The sequence below is a fragment of the Tasmannia lanceolata genome, unplaced genomic scaffold (assembly GCF_043159265.1).
Source record: "Tasmannia lanceolata isolate RefF3 unplaced genomic scaffold, GAP_Taslan_0.1 ptg000018l, whole genome shotgun sequence".
NCBI classification, from domain to species: Eukaryota; Viridiplantae; Streptophyta; class Magnoliopsida; order Canellales; family Winteraceae; genus Tasmannia; species Tasmannia lanceolata.
Genome location: NW_027518695.1, coordinates 21,071,531 through 21,092,583, shown reverse-complemented (window position 1 = coordinate 21,092,583; position 21,053 = coordinate 21,071,531). Strand labels below are relative to the sequence as shown.

Genomic DNA, 21,053 nt, shown 5'->3' with positions numbered 1-21,053 from the left:
ATCATCTCCATAGGATAATCCTAACCCTCCGATCTATAGAACTTTCTATAATGTGTAGTCCCTTCATAAACCACAAAAAGGATGATGAAGAGGCTTCTCAATCTATGATTCTACAAACCAGTCATAGAACTTGCTGTCTCACCATTTGGTGGCATTTGTATCCCCTTCAAAATGTGGTAGACAAGCACTCCCATGTCTAGATAAACAACAGGAAGTCCTCCATTTGAGTTTGAATGTCGGCCTTTCACACAATAAAGTGGGGATCACTAAAGTTTTCTTACATACAAAACCCAATGTGTAGTACTTCTACTGAAGCACCAGAACACTTGACTGCCCTTCCTGGTGCAATCCAGAGGTAAAAACTGAAGAACCCCTTCCATCATGTGCAGAGAGACAGATTAATTAACTTTTATATTTCCTATTAAATTTTCCTTTACATTGGTATCAAGTAGCATCCTGTTCCTTGCCACAAGTCCAGCGTACATTTCATTCTGCTCAGGATGACCAAGTTGTGTTAACATATTAAATATAATCAATCAAAGCACATCAAACAAAACAAGTTTTTCATGAAGTATCTGATCCACAGTTAGGTCCAAGTCCATGCCCATTGGAGCCACATCTGCAAGTAACAACATATAAAGAATGTCACTATTTCAGGTCAGCTCAGAATCAGAAAACAGACTCGATAAAGGATTTTATAAGAGCACAAGAGATCTATTTGGAAAATCATCACAAAACATGAACGTCCACATCTTCAAATTCAATCCTTCATAACACCAATACCTTACCAAACTCTAAGCATAAGAACAGGGGCGATGCCAGAAATTTTGCACAAGGGGGGCAAAAATTATAGTAATATTTTTTCTCCAAACAAATGAAAGCAATATTATGGTTTCCAAAAAAAAAACCCTCATATATATTCCATCACAAAAATGACATCTTACAATGGTAAAATTAAAATTTTAAACTTATTTTCTATCTTAGGGATGATTGGAAAGGGGGGCATTTTTTTTAAGAAGGGGGGGTTAGTATAAAAAAGTACTAAAAATAAAGGTATATTTTTTTTTCCCAAAAAATTAAGGGGGGCAATTGTCCCCCTTCCCTTTCAAGTGCCATCACCCCTGCATAAGAACTCTAAATAGTAATAGTCTAATAGAGCAAAGGAGATCTATCCACGGTTGGGCACCTGATCAATGATCTGGATCATTGAACCATTCCGCAACATGCATGGTAATTTGGTGATGGGGAGGCACAGTTTGGAGTGCCCTTGGAGGACACACTCTTTCTTTTTTTTCTTTATAAACATGTTAATTTCTTCGGCAGATAGGAAGTCCAACTTGGAACTGATCATGTAAATTCGGACTGCATGAGAAGTGAATTTATACGGCAAGAGCATGCCTTGAAAATATGGCCAACTAGATTGTGGAAGAGCCTACCAAATTCATGATTAAAAATGGAAAATCAAAGACGAACAACTGAAAATCAGTCAAGTAAAAACTAACCAGTCAACACAATCTGATATCATGCCCGCTTGAAGAAATGCCGCATCAACATCCCAGATATCTCCACCGCAGAAATTTTTTCACGCCCAAAAATTTCTTGAAGCTTAGCATCACATACTATCACCATTGAGTTCAATTGATCCTAAAAGATAAACACAATAATAGTTAATATGAAACTTTATAATAACATACCTTTGGTCACCTAACACAAAAAATAATAATTATAAAGAACCAAACTTATGCAGGGATCATAACTTGGAAACTCGTCTGTAACACAATTTAGAAGATATAAGAGATGTGTCCCTCGGGACAATATCAATGCCATCACATAACAAAACAAATTTCTGCTGACCAAATGCTGAAAACATTGATTTAAAGTTTTCTAGCCACAATGCCAATTGAATCCAATTATACAAAGTGTATCGTAATTTATCAGTTATGAAGGACACAAAGCAGGTTGCAAAAATAGCTTCAAGTCATTCAAAAACATGTGCAAGCTACAAGAACAAGAGGGGCTTAGATAGAAAAAGAGCCTACCAAGGTCACAAATCTGTGAATTGGACCAAACAAATAAAATAGCCATTTTGATAGATGATTCCTTAAGCAGAAAAGTAATTCTTCATTAGGAAAATAACAGACGAGCCATCATAGTATTTTTCGTTTCCTTGAAACAGTCTAGGTCTGACGGATTCTATTTCTCAGAAGGAAGATGACAAGAAGTTTAATGATGCAACTAAAAAAGCTAGAAGCTGGGCTGTTTTATTGAAAAACATGCAATTGTGTACTAGAATAGTTTGCAGTTAATCTCCTCGCTCATACAAATTGATTCAAGGGTGAGAGATCTCAGGACAGGGAATCCCCGGCTACCTCTCCTCCCTCGCTCCTGCTAGTTTACATAATGAAGTTGGTTGCTCTCCTTCAACTATATTAGAGAAGGGAATTTATGGTGTCTTAAATGGTTTTCCTCTAATTAAATTTTCCCATACTAACCTAACTTTTTCTAATTTGAAAGGATAACTGAAATATAATAAAACTAGAAGAAACAAACTAAAACGGAAGAAGGGGTTGCCACTCAAACAATTTTTCCCTTCTAACTCAGGATGTAGCCAACAAATCCCTAATGTTGTTGGCAGATCTAGGGATACAGGAAACATCCAAAGATTTACAAACATAAAAAAATCTCATCAATTGAAGCGCGGCTAATCCCGAATGTCATACACTCTTTCCTTCCACCCACGATATCACAATCGACGAATCACCTTCAATGATGAGAGGAACATTGAACTCCCTCAAGAAAATTCCCAACCCAAATAACAAGGGCTCGATTATTGCCTCATTAGAATCGAATCAACAAATCGGACCAGAGAAGGAAAAAAATAGCAGTCCCATTAGAATCTATGAACGCTCCTCCAACCAAGGTTTCAGTTTCAGTGTCAGTTTTGGTATGCATCTTGGTCGTGACGAAAACAGAAACATGTCAGTTGAAAGTGATGGGCATTTAAGATGAAATTTCAGGAAGTGATAGAATAAGCACAAATACACACTCAAAGACCATTTGTTTTAATGATACACACTAAAAAACCATTGCATAAGCTAGCCCCATCTCTCAAATGAATAATATCTAGTTCCAAGTCAAAAATAAAAAATAAAAATCATTGCACAAGCAAAATGACCACCCATAATAGTTTAAGATCGAACACCATTAATACAAACCATGTTTCACATGTAATTCATATAATACATAATATATACACCACATTTCACATGCAATTCATATAAATATAATTATGAAACGCACACTAGCATAGTGCATCACTAATACCATTATGATTTAGGTTACATTATTCATTTCAGTTTCAGTATATGAATTTCAGTAGGGATAGAAATGGGAACATTTCAGTCATTAAAATGGAAACATTTTAATGACATGCAGCCATTAAAAAAAAGAAAAGAAAAAAAGAAATGGAAACATTTCAGTCATTGTGTCAGTTTCAGTGGAAATTTAAATCCATGCCTCCAACTCCTACCAGACTCATATTTCCCAAAGAACATTCATCAAAATTAAGCTTATTGACTGAAATTGGCAGGCACCTCCAATGGTCTGTTACATAATCTGAAATATTTGATTAGTTATCTTTTGAAATTTTCTATGTTAGTCTTTAAAGGATTCTACCTAGTTTATGACTGTTTTTAGAAGTGCTTTGAGGCTGGAAGGTGTGTTAAACAAGACCGATGTTTCTGCCTAGGCATCAAAGGTTTTGGAAGTAAAATGGTCTATTACATAATCTGAAATATTCTTTTCTGGAAAAAAAAAATATTAATTGCGGGATTTGAAGTTTATAGAACTTCTTTTTATTATTTGCTTGCTGTTTCTCTTTGATACAACACCATGCATTGCTCCCTATCTTGTCCTTCATTCAATATTTGCTTGCTTTTGTTTTAAGTTTGGATTAAATTAGAAACTTCTGATTTGCTATTTTATTTCTATTGCAACACAATTAGTATCAGAGCAAATTCAATCATAGGACTTGTATCAGGAAACATGGTTGTGACTGCGAGGAATCGTGGTTGTGGAAACCTTGGTAGAGGGTAAGGGAATATTAATCAATCTTTTGAATCTATTAATGTCCTAACGATACAAATAGATGCCTTGACAGAACAGATGTACTAAGGTATGTGTGAGAATCAATTCCTATGTCCAGGACTAGAGAGATGACAACGACAATGGCTGACAAGCCTAGAGAATTCCACCAATCAACCAGAAGGCGTTAAAGGTAGAACTTAAGATCCCATCAAATTTAGATCTGGAAATGGGGATCGATTTGGAGGGAATCAACATGGAGGAGTTTTGGGGAACCAAACTCAACCATATAAAAGTAGAAGATTACGCCATTGAATAAGAAGAATTTGAATTCAACCAACATGTTGAAGATGAAGAAAGTTGTGAAGAATTACCAGAAGGCATTAATGTTCCTAACTGTAACGAGTAGTCGAAAGAAGGTATGACTTATTCGAAGTTTTATCGAGAGTTCAATTTTTGAACGAAGAAGAGGAACAACAAGAAAACTTCAATGGGCCAATTTATGACATGAATATGTGAAAATGGAGGAAGACCATACCTATGATGTCTCATTATTAATTGGCTTCAACTCCAATAATTTAGGGTTGCAAGAATCAAATCCTTTGAAAAGATTTCTCACAGAAGCTGAGGTTTTTAAACTCTAGTTCAGATGATTTATTCTCAAACTTATTTTCATTTGTTTCCTCAAGAATTTTTTTATCTTTGTTCTTAAAAGGTTCGAATCTGCATGGATCCCAAAATGCATTTAAGTTAAACAAAGGAAGGTGATGAAGGAACCTACAAGATATCATCCATTAGTGGGAAAATTGATATATTTAACTAGTAATCATCCTTGATATGTGCAGGAGCAGAAGTTTAGTTAAAGTATAAGCCTCGTACAATGCATTTAGAGGTTGTGCATCAAATTTTAAGCAATCGCAAAGGATCTCTAGCACTGTGTTTTTCTTTTAAGAATCATGGTTGTCTTTGTAAGGGTAAGCATACAGAAACAACAAGAAAACTTCACTGGGCCAATTTATGAGATGAAAATGTGAAAATGGAGGAAGACCATACCCACGATGGTCTCGTTATTAAATGAGTTCAACTCCAATAATTTAGGGTTGCAAGAATCAAATCCTTTGAAAAGATTTCTCACAGAAGATGAGGTTTCTAAACTCTTGTTCAGGATGATTTAGTCTCAAACTTATTTTGGTCAGTTACCTCAAGAAAATTTCTACTGTTGTTCTTAAAAGGTTCGAATCTGCATGGATCCCAAAATGCATTTAAGTTGGACAAAGAAAGGTGATGAAGGAACCTACAAGATATCAGCCATTAGTGGGAAAATTGATTTATTTAACTAGTAATCATCCTTGATATGTCAGGAGCAGACGTTTAGTTTATGTATAAGCCTCGTACATTGCATTTAGAGGTTGTGCATCAAATTTAAGGAATTGCAAAGGATCTCTAGGACTGTGTTTGTCTTTTAAGAATCATGGTTGTCTTTGTAAGGGTAAGCATACAGATGCAGACTAGGGAAGATCATCATTTGATTTCATATCTACTTTAGGATATTGCACATATGTTGTCTTATCTATTTTTTGGATTGGTAAGAAATATTTTATTACAAAAAAGGGATTACAAAGGAACTAAGGCGGAGCAAAACCCAGCTATAGCAGAAACTAGAACAAAACCATGTTTTGAAATGGAGAAACCCAGCTATAGCAGAAACTAGAACAAATCCCAGAAATTTAGTTGGAAGGGAATTTCAAATGAATAGAGAGGGTTGATATATATACCCCATGCTTTTCCAATAGTGGAATCCGCAATATTGGAATCAAATGTTATTGGTAATCTGGTGAAATGAAAGACTAAGAAACATTTGGCTTTTGCTAGATCAAATGTCTAGGTATAATGAACTAGAGTTTAGTTTGTGGATATTATTTTTACTCATACAAGCAATTTAATAAGATAATTTTTCATCGGATATTGAGGGAAAAACTAAAGTATGGGACTTTTTGCTATGGCGAAAAATGAAAGATCGACAATCATGTTTTCTAAGTTTAATGTTTTACATGTCCTATCCTATTTTGGGATAAACATTTAAAGCTATTTGCAACTGTGAAAATTGAAAGATCAATAATCCTATGTTCTTTCTAGGTTTAATGTTTTCCAAGTCCTATCCTATTTTTCCTTTATAAGATTTGTACTTAGTATGCAAGGGTTGATGGGGATCGTAGACGTCCCTTGCGAGTTTATTCTAGGCGGGGCCATACTCATGGGCCCCCGTAGGGATTTTTTATTAGTTTTGGAGTTATTTTATTGTTCTTAGGGATATTTGGGGGATTATTTAGTATTATTAGGGTTATTTTAGTCTTTATTATTTTAAGGGTATTTTAGTGCTTTATGGATTCTTGGAAGCCTATTTATAGGGCTGTTTACAAGTTTTTTGTTAACTTTGATGATTATTGAGATTATTGTGTTAGATTTATTCCCTACAGAGTTCTTCTTCTACTTCTCCCATATTTCTTCTCTTCTTCTTCTTCGTCTTCTTCTTTCTTGTTCTTATACTTCTTTTCTCCCCTAGCCTACATCGAAGGGTTTAACTTTCTAATACAAGGCTTATGCTTCAATCACTGAGCTAAAAGCTTTTTTTTTTAAATCATATAATATATATGTAAAACAGAATACTAGACGACGTGGGTGCGCCACGTGGCATCAAATTTTTTTATTTAGTATATACAAAATACAGTATCAAAATGTTACTATTTATCCCCTAGAGTATTTAGGCAAAAAATCAGCTACTTTCCTAAAAAAATTTCCTACACAATATCAAAATGTTACTATTTATTCCCCTATAATATTTAGGCAAAAAATCAGCTACTTTTCTATTTGAAAGCATAGTTTCTTTCGTCGCCCCGTGCATGGCACGGGTTTCCCACTAGTGGACAACTAAGCTAGAAGCATTTCATTCACTTTAAAAAATAAAATAAAAACACTAGTTTAGACCATACTTATGCATACAACACTGGTTTAGACCATACTTATGCATACTGCTCTAGAGGATGTAGGTAATAATAACTTCTTATACTTCTCGGAACTAACTTGAAAACCTATACAGGTAGCGGAGATCATAAATAATTTACTCTCCAGGCTAATGGATAACCATCATTTTGCCAACATAAATGTTCAACTCAATGAAGTTTTTGGTTAAACCTCAAAACCCTCGCTCCAAGGGCCACAATATGAGTTATTTTACTAAGGTATAAAGATATTAGAAGCATTTCTGAAAAATCACATCAAAGTTAAACCCATTGATGGAGCCACAAATATACGTGGAACTAACTTTAGCCATTGAAGTAGTAGGAAGGTGATTGGGAGACTTTGTAATTCTGCTTGTGCATAACTAGCTTTGAAAGACATATCTACATAGGGAACTAGTATGGAAGGTTAGATTGTCTTATTTGATTTGCTTTTACCTTTTTACATACAGGAGAAACTAACATTGGCTTCATGCCTAATTTTAAGGCCGCTGATTGTCAATACCATCCCCATAAAATATTATATAACCATGGTTGTCAAATTCTTAAGGCTCGTACGAGTCAAATCCCGAGACAAATCAAGTCACTGGGCTTTCGAGGCGTATCCCATGGGTGACTCGCCTCTGTTGAAAACTCATTCAAGTCGTCTCGTGACTCGAACGAGTCGCTGGAAGTCGACTCGAAAAAATAAGACTCTTACGAGCCGGGCCGAGTCGCTGGGCCTAGGCTTACTTATTTTGATGGTTGAAAACATGCAAGTTGGAACATAAAACTTAATTATTTTTGTGCATGCAAGTTACAAGCATATAGTTATTTATATTTTTGGCTTAGTACTTTATCTATGTGCTATTGGGTTATGTTTTTAACATGCTTCATCTTTTGATATATAATTATATTTTTTTCAGCTAAATTTCTGTTCTTGCCAAAAACTCTTATGAGTCACGAGTCGAGACAAGTCACGAGTCATAAAATTAAGAAATCGTGTCACGAGTCGAGTCATGGGTTGACAACTATGTGTATGACTATAAAAAATTTGATAAGTGGCATGCTATTAAATCACAATAACTTGAAAAAATAAACAAATCTGCGAGCGTTAGTAAAGATCATGCCAATCATAACAAATACCACAAGACTGAGTTACTAAACCAAGCTCCACCTGCCTATATTTCTAAGATGCAGTTATGCGTGTTCAGCACAAGGGGAGACGCCAATTGCATGTCAAAGTCATAGCCAGAAAAGGTGTACAAATTTACTCAGCCAATTACCAACCTCCAGGTGGTTAACTTTTATGTAGTCCGAAATACGCCTCACGGCCTCCGATGGGAGCATTTCCCTCTCTCCAGTACCAAAAAATTTGGCAAGCACATCAGATATTATCACAGGAGATGTACCAGGCTCAGTACATTCCGTTGCAGCTTCTACATCTGTGACCTTTAACCTTTTATGATCTGAACCTGAATCTTCTGCAAGCATTAAATCAAATACAATTTCATCCAAATTTCCATAGGTAAAAATGGTCGAATAATTTATATCGGCCCTACATACATACTTGAAGGTTCAAGTGGAATGATATGCTTAGCTAACAGCTTATTCATCTTGAACATGTCAGTACAGTCAGTCTCAAACAACAAACGCAGTGTATCATTGCAGATGATTTTTCTCTTGTTACTTGGATCTTGGAGATTGTTTTTCCGTATGTACGCCCATAGTTGCTTCACAATCTGTACCCAAAAAAAAGAGAGTAGTTTGAATGCAACAAGAATATTTCCAGACTAAGCTATTGAGAGAAGGGATGGTTGATTTAGGGAATGAGAACCTCAGTCCTTGGCATGGTCGGCTCACCAACAACTGCCTGAAGCGCAGGTGAAACACCACACACTTTGTTTAGACCACCCGGGCCACCTCTTCTTTTAACTCCAGTTGGAGCACTGCAATAAAGTGGTAATATTACAAACACATCATGTCAAGGATCATACTCTACTATATTTGACTATTAACACCTTCTTTTTTGAACTGGCAGAAACTAACTCGGTAAGCCTGTTTTTAAGGAGTTAGCAACGCACTTGTAAATGTTGCACCCCTATGTCACAATGCCAACAAAATCTTATCTATTAGGTCTAGTTCTTCAGTCATTTATCGTTCAAAAAAAAATCTTATCCATTTGGGAATAAGGTCAGTCCTCCATCCCCATGGAAGGAAAAGACTCCAGCCAGCAGGTAGGACCAAATGATGAGACCTCCCAGACATGATGTAGGTCTTCCTATAGGTCTCATCGATGATCCAGTATGACGGTGGAATTTTTTCCTCCCTCAGAGGACTAAAGTGGGGCTCTATCTATTAATCGTACACATCTCCTTTGGATGAGAGTAAGATGTAACAGGTTTTGAACCTAGGTCTATCTTTTCCAGTCTATTAACCTTTCCAATGCTAGTAGGATGAGTTATGCAGGCATTGAATTACACAAATATAGGCAGAAGAGATATGGTACATTTCTTATGCATCGGTTTCAGAACACAGTTGACTGCAGATACAGGGGCAGAGGCATATTCAACTATTCTCAAAAGTGACAGTAACACGTGCTATCATAAATGACTCAAGCAACTCCTGAATTCACACAATAGTGCCAATGAGAAACCACTGACTTGAGAAGTCTTTCCTGATTACAAAACAATCCTCCAGTCATCCTCATAGAATGACAGCTCTAGTAATTGCAGCCTCAAGTAAAAGCTATACGAAGTTATCCAATAAATAAAGCTATCCTTCCTCATCCCAAAATAAAATATTTCAAAAAAAATTGATTCAACTTTCATCCGCTACCCACCTCTACAATCCAAACATCACCAACCCTCCTAAGAGAATGACAGCTCTAGTAATTGCAGAATCAAGTAGAAGCTATACGAAATTATCCTTTTTTAAATGAAACCGTATCTCTATAGGTTTAGGCTCAAATCGAAGTTGAATAGGCTGAGGGACTGGGCTGGATTTATACGATATATGACTGATGTGACAGATGTAAAAGGGCAAACAGATCTGTCCATATCTGTTAGGTATTGATAAAAATTTGTTAAACTGGATCTGATTTGGGTTGTGATCTGGGTAGTTGTTAGGTAACTGGTTATAGGGTTTAGGTATAGAAGGCTGCAGGGTTCAGGGGAGAGGTAGGAATTCAATTACAGTCAAAAGGATTTGGATTTAATTACAATTGGTATCAGAGCAATTTTTACGAACCCAAATCGGTTCGCAACGTAATTGATCTTCATAAAGGAAAGATCAGCCTCTTGACCCACTTCGAAGGAAAGGTCGGTCCTTCATGGGCAAAGACACAATTTCTGGTATAAATTTCTTCATTCCATTACAGAGAAGCTAATGGATCCAAATAATTAGATAAAGATTAACCTAATCTTGACTAGTATCTAAATTAATCTTAGTTGTTTAATCTACCCTACCTGCCTATTCTACCATCCAAGTAATCCAATGATCAGATCTTCTAATATATTCTCTAACATCTAAGACTCATTTAGGCACATAACATTCTTCTCCGAATCAACTGAAAAGGAGTGAGATTAAAAACTATGATTTCTAGACACGGACACGAGTATCGCGTGTCAACACTCGACACGGAGTGTCGAACACGGCAAATCCCCAAAATTTTAAAACGGGGACACGACTAAAATAGAAAGTACATATAACTATAATTTGTGGATACGGACATGTGTCGAGTTTTCACAAGGATACGAGTTGTTTGAAATGGCAACATCTAAAAATGACTCGTACATACATATAAATACATACATATAAAATTATTGATTACTATCATAATTTGTAACAATATAAATATGGTATGCATTTAATAAACTAATAAATCTTAGAATTAATCAAACTATAAAACAAACATGAGAAAAATCAAATAACAATGCATTCATCAATTTAATCTAGTTCTCTTCCGTCTCCAATATACAACGAGAAAGGGAGACCAATATCATAAAATGAATATAGTATTTGAATAAGAACTTGTTTACAGTTTTAGGTTCAGGGGAGGGGATATAACATCAAATATTAGTTAAAGAAGAGATATTAAAAGAAGAGTTTATAATAAAAAGAAGAGTTAATAATAAAACAGGTAAACACAATAAAAGGGTGGCCCAGTGCACGAGGCTCCCGCCATTGCGGGGTTTGAGGAGGGCTAGATGTACGCAGCCTTACCTCTGCTTTGCAGAGAGGCTGTTTCCGTGACTCGAACCCGTGACCAAGGTAACAATGGAGCAACCAGGTTGCGCCAAGGCTCGCCCTCAAAAGAGTTAAACACAATATATTCTATAATAAAATAAAATGTCACACTTGACACGGTACAAAAATACAAAAATGTGTGCACTCACCCACATTAAGTCTAGTGTAGTACATTTAAAAGTGTCCAGACCAATAAATTCACAGTATCGGCTAATCTGGAAAATAAATAAATAAAGGAAACCCTCGAATCATCTATGATCACCATTTTAAAGTGAATGCTTCGACAAATCGAAACCTTAAAGACCGAAGAACAAGAAGAAGAAAAAAAACCTTTGTTTAGGACGGATTTCAACCGGAGCAGCGGCGGCAGGGGGTGCCGGAGTGGTGGCAACGACATTGGGCTGCTGTTGAGGAAGCAAAGGTTGAGAACGAAATCCGAGATCATGGTGGTGATTAGGGTTAGGGTTAGGGTTAGGGCTAGGGTTAGGGTTAGGATAGTGAAGATTATGAGGAAATGGGGAAGAAGAAGAAGGAAGAGGAAGGGGGAAGTGGTGGGGGTGGTGGGTGGATTGAAATTGGGGGTGATGTTGGAGGGCAAAATGGTCTTTTGGGGGGCGGAGGAGGAGGTCGATTTGGTCTCGGATGAAGGAGGCCTTCTGGGAGAGATCTAACCCTAGTTTTGCCTCCAGTTGTTGGATGACGCCGTTAACGGTGTTAACGCCGTTAAGTCCAGTCTCACGGAGCACCGTCTCCACGCCGTTTGCTATCTCTTGGTCTGTTACCATTGTTTTACCACCATTTAACGGCTAAATTTAACCGAAATTAACCGTCTCTCTCTCTCTCTTCCTCTCTCTCTCTATCCAAACCCTCTCTCTGTCTCTGTCTCTGTCTCTCTCTCTCTCTTGATTTTTTCGTCTCTATTTTAATGACGAATTGACGGAAAACACCCTGGGGAGATTCTGGATTTACTGAATTGTGATGACTATTATGCCCTTACCATACCCCAAGTCCCAACTGGAACTTATGGTGCAACTTGGGTCGGGCTCAACCCGAACCTGACAGGCTCAACTTGGGTAGAGCAGCTTGTATGATAAATCAAGACCGGTGGATCTTGTATAATCTTGTATAATATCATGTTGTCCAACGACTCACATGGTCTTGGTCCTATCACGTAAACGAGGCATAAGTCATAGGGGTGCAACTTGGGTCGGGCTCAACTCCAACCCGACAGGTTCAACCCGATTTTGGCTCGGGTTGGGAAAAGCCAACCTGATTTAATTTCAGGTTAGGTTAGGGTTGAGGCCTTGCCAACCTAGGAGTACAACTCGGGTCGGTTTTTGGAAATTCGGGTTGAGTTTTTACCTTAAAATCGGGTCCAGTTCGAGTTCACTCCATTTCATTATTTAGCAAAAGCTCAACCCAACCCGACCCGACCCAAGTTGCACCCCTACGGGAACTTGGCTCGAACCTGACCTCCATCCTCTAATTTAATTTTGATTTTCTTTGGATTATTGTATTATTTTTGTTTGGCCCAAGGTGAACCCGACCCGATTTTTGGTTAGATGGGTGGGTTAGGGTTGAGAGATTTAGAGACAGGTTGGGTTAGGGTTGACCATCCTCAACCCAATCCAACCCGACTCTAGTTGCACCCGTAAATGGAAGTGAATTTTTATGCATGAGTAGAGGGTAATTTTGTGCTTTCAAGAGAATATTTATGGGAACTCACTGCAACCCGTCCAAAGTCATGAATTTGATTACAATTTTAACCTTTGATTTATGAGAAAAGCATTCCTGCGCTGCAGTGCAAGGAGCTTATATGCGCTTTAGTGGTTTATAAAGCATCACATTGGTTCGTATAGCAAGGGCCTCCTTTGAAACGTATAGCGGGTCCACAAGAAAGGAACCAATGGGATGCTTTATAAACCACTAAAGCGTAAATAAGCTCGCCGCATGCTGCAGCGCAGGAACGCTTTTCTCTTGATTTATATAACATTTTGCTTTAACTAAGAAAATGATGAATCTCATGAATGCATAAACTGGATGATACCTAAGTCTAGACATTCCATCGTGTCTCCAAGATGGTGACATGGGATCATGGTTTTAAATTTCGACCGAAATCTGAACTTTTGGACCGAAATTTCGGATTTCGGTGGAGACCGAAACCGAAATTTCCTGAAATTCCATTTTTCGTCATTTACTAAATTTTGGACCGAAATTTCGATTAAATGCCATTATTTATTAAAAAAAAAGTGTTACAAAATTTCGGTTGAATTTCGGTCCAAAAATTCGGTCCGGAATTTCGAACCAAATTACAAAATTTCGGATTGAAATTTCGGTTTTCGGTGGGGTCCGAAACGGTTACCGAAACCGAAATTTTAAACCATGCATGGGATAAGGATGAGACAAAGATTTTATATGTTGTGTGGGCATGACGTCCAATATTTTTCAAAACGATCAGTGGGCCCACTTCATAGAATGATCCCCCATTCATATATTGGGCCACATAAAGAGAAATTATATGATTAAAGGCCATATAAACAAGTAAAGGTAGTACGGTAGATGTACCTCCCTTGATATTTGATCCAACAACAGTTCTCCAAAAAGTGAGCTGTTGTTGGATCAAATATCAAGGGCTAGGATGATGAGTACATGTTTATAAGGCCCTTTGTCATGCATATAATTTCTCCAACATCAATAGGATGTAAGCCGAAAACATTTCCATAGGATGATCCTAACCTATTGATCTGTAGAGGGACTTCATATTGTGAAAACCTCTAGATCGGAGGGTCAGATCATCCTATGGAGATGATTTACACGATACAACCTATTTATGTTGTGGCCCAATAAATGAGCAGTTTGGATCATCCTATAAAGTGGGCCGCCCAACTATACTTTTTGAAAAATACTGTACCTTAGGCACGCACACCATATAAAATCTCGGGTGATACAAGATTTACGTCAACCTGGATGTGGCAAGTCCTACGTGGAAAGCCAGATCACCTAGAGTCCACATCATCTCGCTAAGATGCTGATGTGGCATTAATGGCTGTCATCAATGAAAGGAACACAGAGAAGATGAGAAATAACCACCTCTTTTTTCTACCTTCCATCTCTCAATCTTCTTTCTTTCCTTGTTTCCTTTCTTTCTCCTTACCCTTTAGCACTACATGTTTAGCCAGCAACCAAGCAATAATTAGGTGAACACATGTGAAGCAACTAGCAAAAGGCACCTTGAGAGAAGGACAGTTGATAGTAGATATGGATATATAAAGTGATTCCAAGGGTCTCCAGAGATTTAAAAAAATAAAAAAGGGATTGTATCAAGAATTATGTACAAGAAAATATGAGATTCGCTTGTAGGATAGGTGTGAGATCGAAGATTCTATTCCCTTCTTCGCTTTGCTAAGGCCCTACCTTGGTCAGTATGAGTTAGGAGTGGGCAGAGTGCTTTCGCCATTAGTGTTCTTTCGATCTCTACGAATGTCACCGCTCCACCGGACGGTTGACCTATTCGGGAATCTCTGGATCTATGCTTATTTTTAACTCCCGGGAGCATAAATCACTTGGGTGTTTAGATATGGGGTAAAATTTATGGAAAAATTTTTCACGGGAAATATTATTCCATGAAAAAAGATTCTAGGGTTAAGTACATTTGCAATTTTCCTTGAAATTTGGGGAAAAATTATTTTGAAAAAAACAAAATCAATGAACAGTGGGTTTTCCAAATGGTGTAAAAATTCATTTTTCATGAATAAGATTTTCCATACATCCAAACAGCCCCTTAGGTTCCATTTGGAAATCATTATCCATTGCTTTTTTAGGTGTGGTGGACAAACCCAAAAAACAAAGAGGAAGTTCAGGAGCCTGGATCCGACCAGCCTGTTTCTCTTGTTTTCGACTCATGCAAGGCAAAAAAAACATGGAATTAAAAATCCTGTCTTGCATTTATCAACACCACACAAGGCTTATTTTTAAAACGTATTTGCTAGGGACGATGGCAGAAGACATTTGGTGGAGAGGTTGTTGCAAGATAGAGCAGCCACCTCAGACGAATTAAATGTATAAGATAAAGGGAAAATTACATTTACACCCCTTCTAGTTTCTGACGCATCCACTTCTCCCCCTATAGTTTAAAACTGTTGGAGCAAGCGGTTGAAAACAATGGATCTACTAACAGTGCAAAAATATAAAATTATACTGACTTGAATGAAGGATGAATTAATAACGATCTTGATTGCGATACTACCGTACGTCCTTGAACGCCCACCTTAAAGTGTTATTCGGCCCAACTCCAGTGCATGGATCATACGACCGAACCACCTCCAGGAACAGCAGGAGAATGAATTGTTGTAATGCACCACTCAACAATCCTATAAGGTAAGCTCTCTATTGAATACTTTCTATTTTTCTTGAGGCTCTTGAGTCGTCTCTTTTTCATTGGTGTCTCTGGATGCTATAAAGGGCAATGATAAATCGGCCCCATATATCTTTAAATCGACCCCCTTATGTGTCTTTCTCGATATGTGTCCTCGAGAAAGACACATAGACCCCTGATATGTGTCCTCTAGAAAGACACATAGGGGGTCGATTTAAAGATATACGGGGGTTAATTTATCACTCCCCAAAATAAAATCATATTTGTTCCCTTGTTTTTCAACCCTCCTCACCCTTTCCTCAATCAGTCCCTCTCATGTCTCTCCCTCTCCCACCCGCTCTCAGCACTGGAGAAGCTAAATATGCCCTGGAAAAAAAAAAAAAAAAATCATGGTAGCCACAAGTGAGCCAAAATATCGCTATATATTGGGGTATGTGATGCTACACATTGGATGTCCGTCCAACATGGGACTAAGAACATGGAGATTCCCCATGATGTTCTACAAGAACAACATTAACAACCGTATCGATTTTACATATATATGTCTCCATGTTAGGCCCTAAAATTGATTAAGTGGTTCTTATCTTATTGTTAATCAGTTTAGAAACTTAAATAGGTCATCCGCAAATCATGCTTTCTATTTATATTACTACATATAGTACTTAGGGTGATTAGTTGCTAATTTTTCCATCTGTCTACACTTTCTTGAGCATATCATTACTGTAGGAATAGAACAAAAATGCACAAGCAAATTAAATTGTTGGAAAACTCCTAAGTTTATGGGTGTTGATGCCAATTACATGCATGTTTAGACATTATTTGAACCACAACTAGTCGTCATAAAGATTTTCAATTAAATTCAAACACTCTAAATGACGTTACTCTAATCTAACAAAAATAAGGAATGAAAGGGGGGGGGGGGGGGGGGGGGGGGGGGGGGGGGGGCTTAAAGATGTCATTTCCTTGTATGCATTCACCAATAGAAAAATAAGGAATGAAGGGGGGGGGGGGGGGGCTTAAAGATGTCATTTCCTTGTATGCATTCACCAATAGTCCATGTATAGACTATTCACTATTTAGTGATTAAATGACAGTGATGGCTGATGTGTGTAGCAGATCATCATCTCAGGCACATGAGCTCCACAAGTCCTCGGAAAGTGGTATGCCCCAATTACTAGCACCTTTTGCAATTGTGTGCATACACCGAACGTTCAATGTATACTCTCTTCACTAGAGGTGATGCGTGGTCTCTCTCCGGCATGTTTACATTTTTTTTTTTTTTTTGAAGAATGGCAAATCTATTATAATATACCAGGATGGGGTGTCACTGTTCAGGGTTACGAGGACAGCCTCCTCAGTCCTCATCCTGCTTTTACTCTACGTGGCAACCATTAATCCCAATATCACTTGACATATCGTGCTTACACCATATAAAAATACTTCATAACCATTAATCCCAATATCACTCTCAGGATTGAATTTAAATATATTCATTGGTCTCACATGGGATGTGTATAAGCAAGATCGTTGATCCATTGGACCATCATGAAAATACTCATAAACATTAGATTAAGGACCACATAAACCAACGCTTCAATAGTCTTGGGAGTATAGATCAAGGTACTACAATCATCTGATCAATGTGGGGAATGGAATTGGGCCAGACGTGTTTGTCTACCTTATCATTGGACGTGATCAATTGCAATAATCTTAAACTAACAGGGCCTTAAACCTCCTAAAATTCTGACTTTTTAAATTATATAATGAAATAATTTAAATTCCAACTTTTTAAATTTTCTAAAATTATTTTGACCTAGTCGAAAGGAGACTAAAACTTTTTAAATTATATAATGAAATATATTTCAGCTGCACGGGTCATCCAACTAGTAGTAGTAATATGATTAGACACCCACATATTTGACTTGGCATGAAATGGAGTAGTTGGATCAAATATCAAGGATTAGGATGATGATTACGTGTTTATAAGGCCCTTCGTCATATAATTTCTCCAACATCAATAGGTTGTACCCCGAAAATCATTTCCATAGGATGATCCTAACCTATTGATCTGTAGAGCGACTTCATATTATGGCTGTCATTGAAGGGAACACAGAGAAGATGAGATAGAACCACCTCTTTTTATGAGTTTTTATATGGTGGCCGACCGTCAAACAACAAGGGCAGAGAGAGAAAAAAACCCTCCCCTTGATTTTGATTAAGGTTAAACTCCATTTTTTGACTTTTACTTTTATCAAAAAATCAACCCGCCCTTTATATGTAAAGGGCGGCCATATAATTTCTCTCTTTTTCTATACCTTCCATCTTCAATCGGTCACTTTTCTTTGTTTTCTTGTTTCTTTTCTCTCTCCTTACCCTTTTGCACCACATATTTAGCAATGATTAGGTGAATACATGTGAAGCAAGTAGCAAAAGGCACCTTGAGAAAAGGACAGTTGACATAGATATAGGTATATAAAGTGATTCTAGGGGTCCCCATAAAGATGAAAAAATAGGGGATTGTATCAAGAATTATGGACAAAAAAAAAAAATGAGATTAGCATGCAAGATAAGTGCGAGATCGAAGATTCTATTCCCGTCTTCGCTTTGCTAAGGCCCTGTCTTAGTCGGTACGGGTTAGGAGTGTGCCCAGCATAGTGCTTTCACCGTTGGTGTTTTTTTCATCTTTATGCATTTCACCGCTCCACCGGAAGGTTGACCTATTCGGGAATCTCCGGATCTGTGCTTATTTTCAACTCTTGGAAGCATAAATCACTTGGGTGTTTGGATATAGAGTAAAATTTATGGAAAAAATTTTCACGGAAAATATTATTCCATGAAAAAGGTTTCTAGGGTTCAGTACATTTGCAATTTTCCTTGAAATTTGGGGAAAACATTATTTTGAAAAAACAAAATCAATGAAAAGTGGGGTTTTCCAAATGGTGTAAAATTCATTTTTCATGAATAAAATTTTCCATACATCCAAATGGGCCCTTAGGTTCCATTGGGAAATCATTATCCATTCTCATTTTTAGGTGTGGTGGACAAAAACAAAAAAGAGGCAGTTCTCAACAGCCTGGATCCGACCAGCCTGTTTCTCTTGTTTTCGACTCATGCAAGGCAAAGAAACCATGTAATTAAAAAACCTGTCTAGCATTTATCAACACCACCAACAAGGCTTATTTTTCCAAACGAATTTACTAGGGACCAGAGCAGAAGACATTTCGCGGACACACTGTTGCATGCTAGAGCAGCCACCTCAGATAAATTAAATGAATAAGACAGAATCTGTTGAAAAGTAAGCATATGTGGCTGCTCTCTCGTGCAACAGCTTGTCCGCGAAATGCCTTCTCTGAGAATATAGATATATGGGAATTGCAAGCCCGTTTTCTAGGGACCCCCCCCCCCCCCCCCCCCCCCCCCCACACACACACACACACAAAAAAAAAATAAAAATAAAAAATTCATGGTAGCCACAAGTGAGCCAAAATATCCTTATATATTGGGCCATTGGGGTATGCATATTGGATGTCCATTTAACATGGGACTAAGACCATGGAGATTCCCTCATGACGTCCCACAAGAACAACAGTAACAGTACGTGGTATCGATTATGCACATATGTCTCCTTGTTAGGCCCTAAAATTAAACTTTTGATTTTATCCCAGCCATTATATCCCTAGTGGTTCTAACTTATTGTTAGCTTAGAAACCTAAATGGGTCGTCCACAAACCATGCTTTCTATTCATATTACTACATATAGTACTTAGGGTGATCAGTTGCTGATTTTTCCATCTGTTTACACTTTCTTTAGCATATCATTAATCTGGGAATAACACAAAAATGCACAAGCAAATTAACATTGTGGAAAACTCCCAAGTTTATAGGTGTTGATAACAATTATATTGTGAGACATTATTTGAACTCCAACTAGTCGTCACATAGGTTTTCAATTAAATACATACCCTAAATGACAAATGACGTTAGCATAGTTCTATTCTTTCTCAAAATTGAGATGCATAAATCTAGAAAGAATACTACTTATCCAAAGCAATTGGTCTAGGTTTAAATGCATTTAGAATTGCAAAATTATTTCAAGCTATAGTCAGTATCGTATAAGAAGTTAGGCATACTATTTATTTATAAAACCTATCCGTAGAAAGTGATTTTTTTTTTTTTTAGATTTGATTCATTTTCAGATTTACTTTTAAATTGCTTTAAGGTGTGCAATTTTCAATACTCAACTCAACTCAACTCAACTAATCCTTTGTCCCAAACTAGTTGGGTTCAGCTAATGAATCCTTTAGATGAAGAAGGTGAAAGGATCTACCCGGCTCAAAATGACTAAGTCTAATCCTGACACAAGGTGTGCAATTTTCAATAGTTTTGCAAAATTTCAGATTATCTGTAAATTTTCTTACACCATAATTTTTTATTTAAATTGCCTAATCTATCATTATATTTTTTTGTTTTAGCTATTTTTTTGTTGTGTTAAAGTACCATAAATTGAGCTCTGGGTGTTTGTCATGTTTCTTTAATCATGATTACGATATGGGTTTTGTTTTTTCTGTAAAATTCCTAAATAGGTGTTTCCTATTACTGTTCTTTTTCTTTTGCTTATTGTGTTCTGATGCTTAAATATTTTTTTTCTCATTTTTAACTAAAGCAGATTTCCGTTAAAATATCAAAACCTAAAATGATTCCTCTGTCTTTCAACTCTAACCCGGCTATGTTTGTAGCATAAAAGTCAGGATGGCTTAGGGGTTTTGCTTGGTGTTTGGGTGCGACATAAGCAGAGCCCTTTGTTGGTTACCAAAATAGCATTGAAATCCTTGGAGGACTACTAGAGATGTCTCCTGGTTATCTATTGCATGTTTGCTGATGTGTCACCCTTGTCTCTTAAAGAAATCCAAGCCACATAAAGGTGGTGTTTTGCTTGGATTTCTTGAGAATTATGCCTTTTCTCTCTTTTTCTCTCCTCTCTCTATATATTGATAATGAGACTCTGTACCACTACCCTATGAGGTTGACAATCAAACACTACTTAATTACCACTATTCTACGAGGTAAGTTCCAGGTAAATCCAAAACTTGTCTCCTCCATGTTGACTACTTACACCGCCAGCAAATGTACGCCAGTAAAACCAACATTTGTTATAGTGAAAAACAATGTTTCCACCCATTCTCATATGTAGTTTTCTTAAAGGGATTTGCTAGGGTCCATCGCGGATGGTCTGTTGCATGTGAGAGCAGCCACACATGATCACTTTTTAACAAATTTTGTCTTCATTCATTTAGTCATCTGACGTGGCTGCTCTCACATGCAACAAACCATCCACGAAATGCCTTCAAAGC

The 21,053-nt window shown here is 37.2% G+C and overlaps 1 protein-coding gene across 1 annotated transcript; it reads right to left on the bottom strand.

The window, feature by feature from the left end:
• Positions 1-384: 384 nt before the first annotated feature.
• LOC143851864 (uncharacterized) lies at positions 385-12,237 on the bottom strand. The gene is made up of 6 exons (XM_077361363.1): positions 11,658-12,237; positions 8,917-9,028; positions 8,650-8,821; positions 8,370-8,563; positions 1,503-1,644; positions 385-619 (listed from the first exon to the last, which is right to left on the bottom strand). Exons 1-5 carry the CDS (start codon positions 12,110-12,112, stop codon positions 1,522-1,524), a joined length of 1,056 nt encoding a protein of 351 aa, XP_077217478.1. The 5' UTR covers positions 12,113-12,237; the 3' UTR covers positions 385-619; positions 1,503-1,521.
• Positions 12,238-21,053: the final 8,816 nt, after the last annotated feature.

Excerpts from the sequence above, each read along its gene's own strand:
- LOC143851864 (XM_077361363.1), bottom strand. The coding sequence starts at position 12,112 with ATGGTAACAGACCAAGAGATAGCAAACGGCGTGGAGACGGTGCTCCGT. Across the intron at positions 8,822-8,916 it reads CGACCATGCCAAGGACTGAG|ATTGTGAAGCAACTATGGGC; the intron begins GTTCTCATTCCC and ends TTTTGGGTACAG. Across the intron at positions 1,645-8,369 it reads TAAAAGTTAACCACCTGGAG|GATCAATTGAACTCAATGGT; the intron begins GTTGGTAATTGG and ends TTTATCTTTTAG.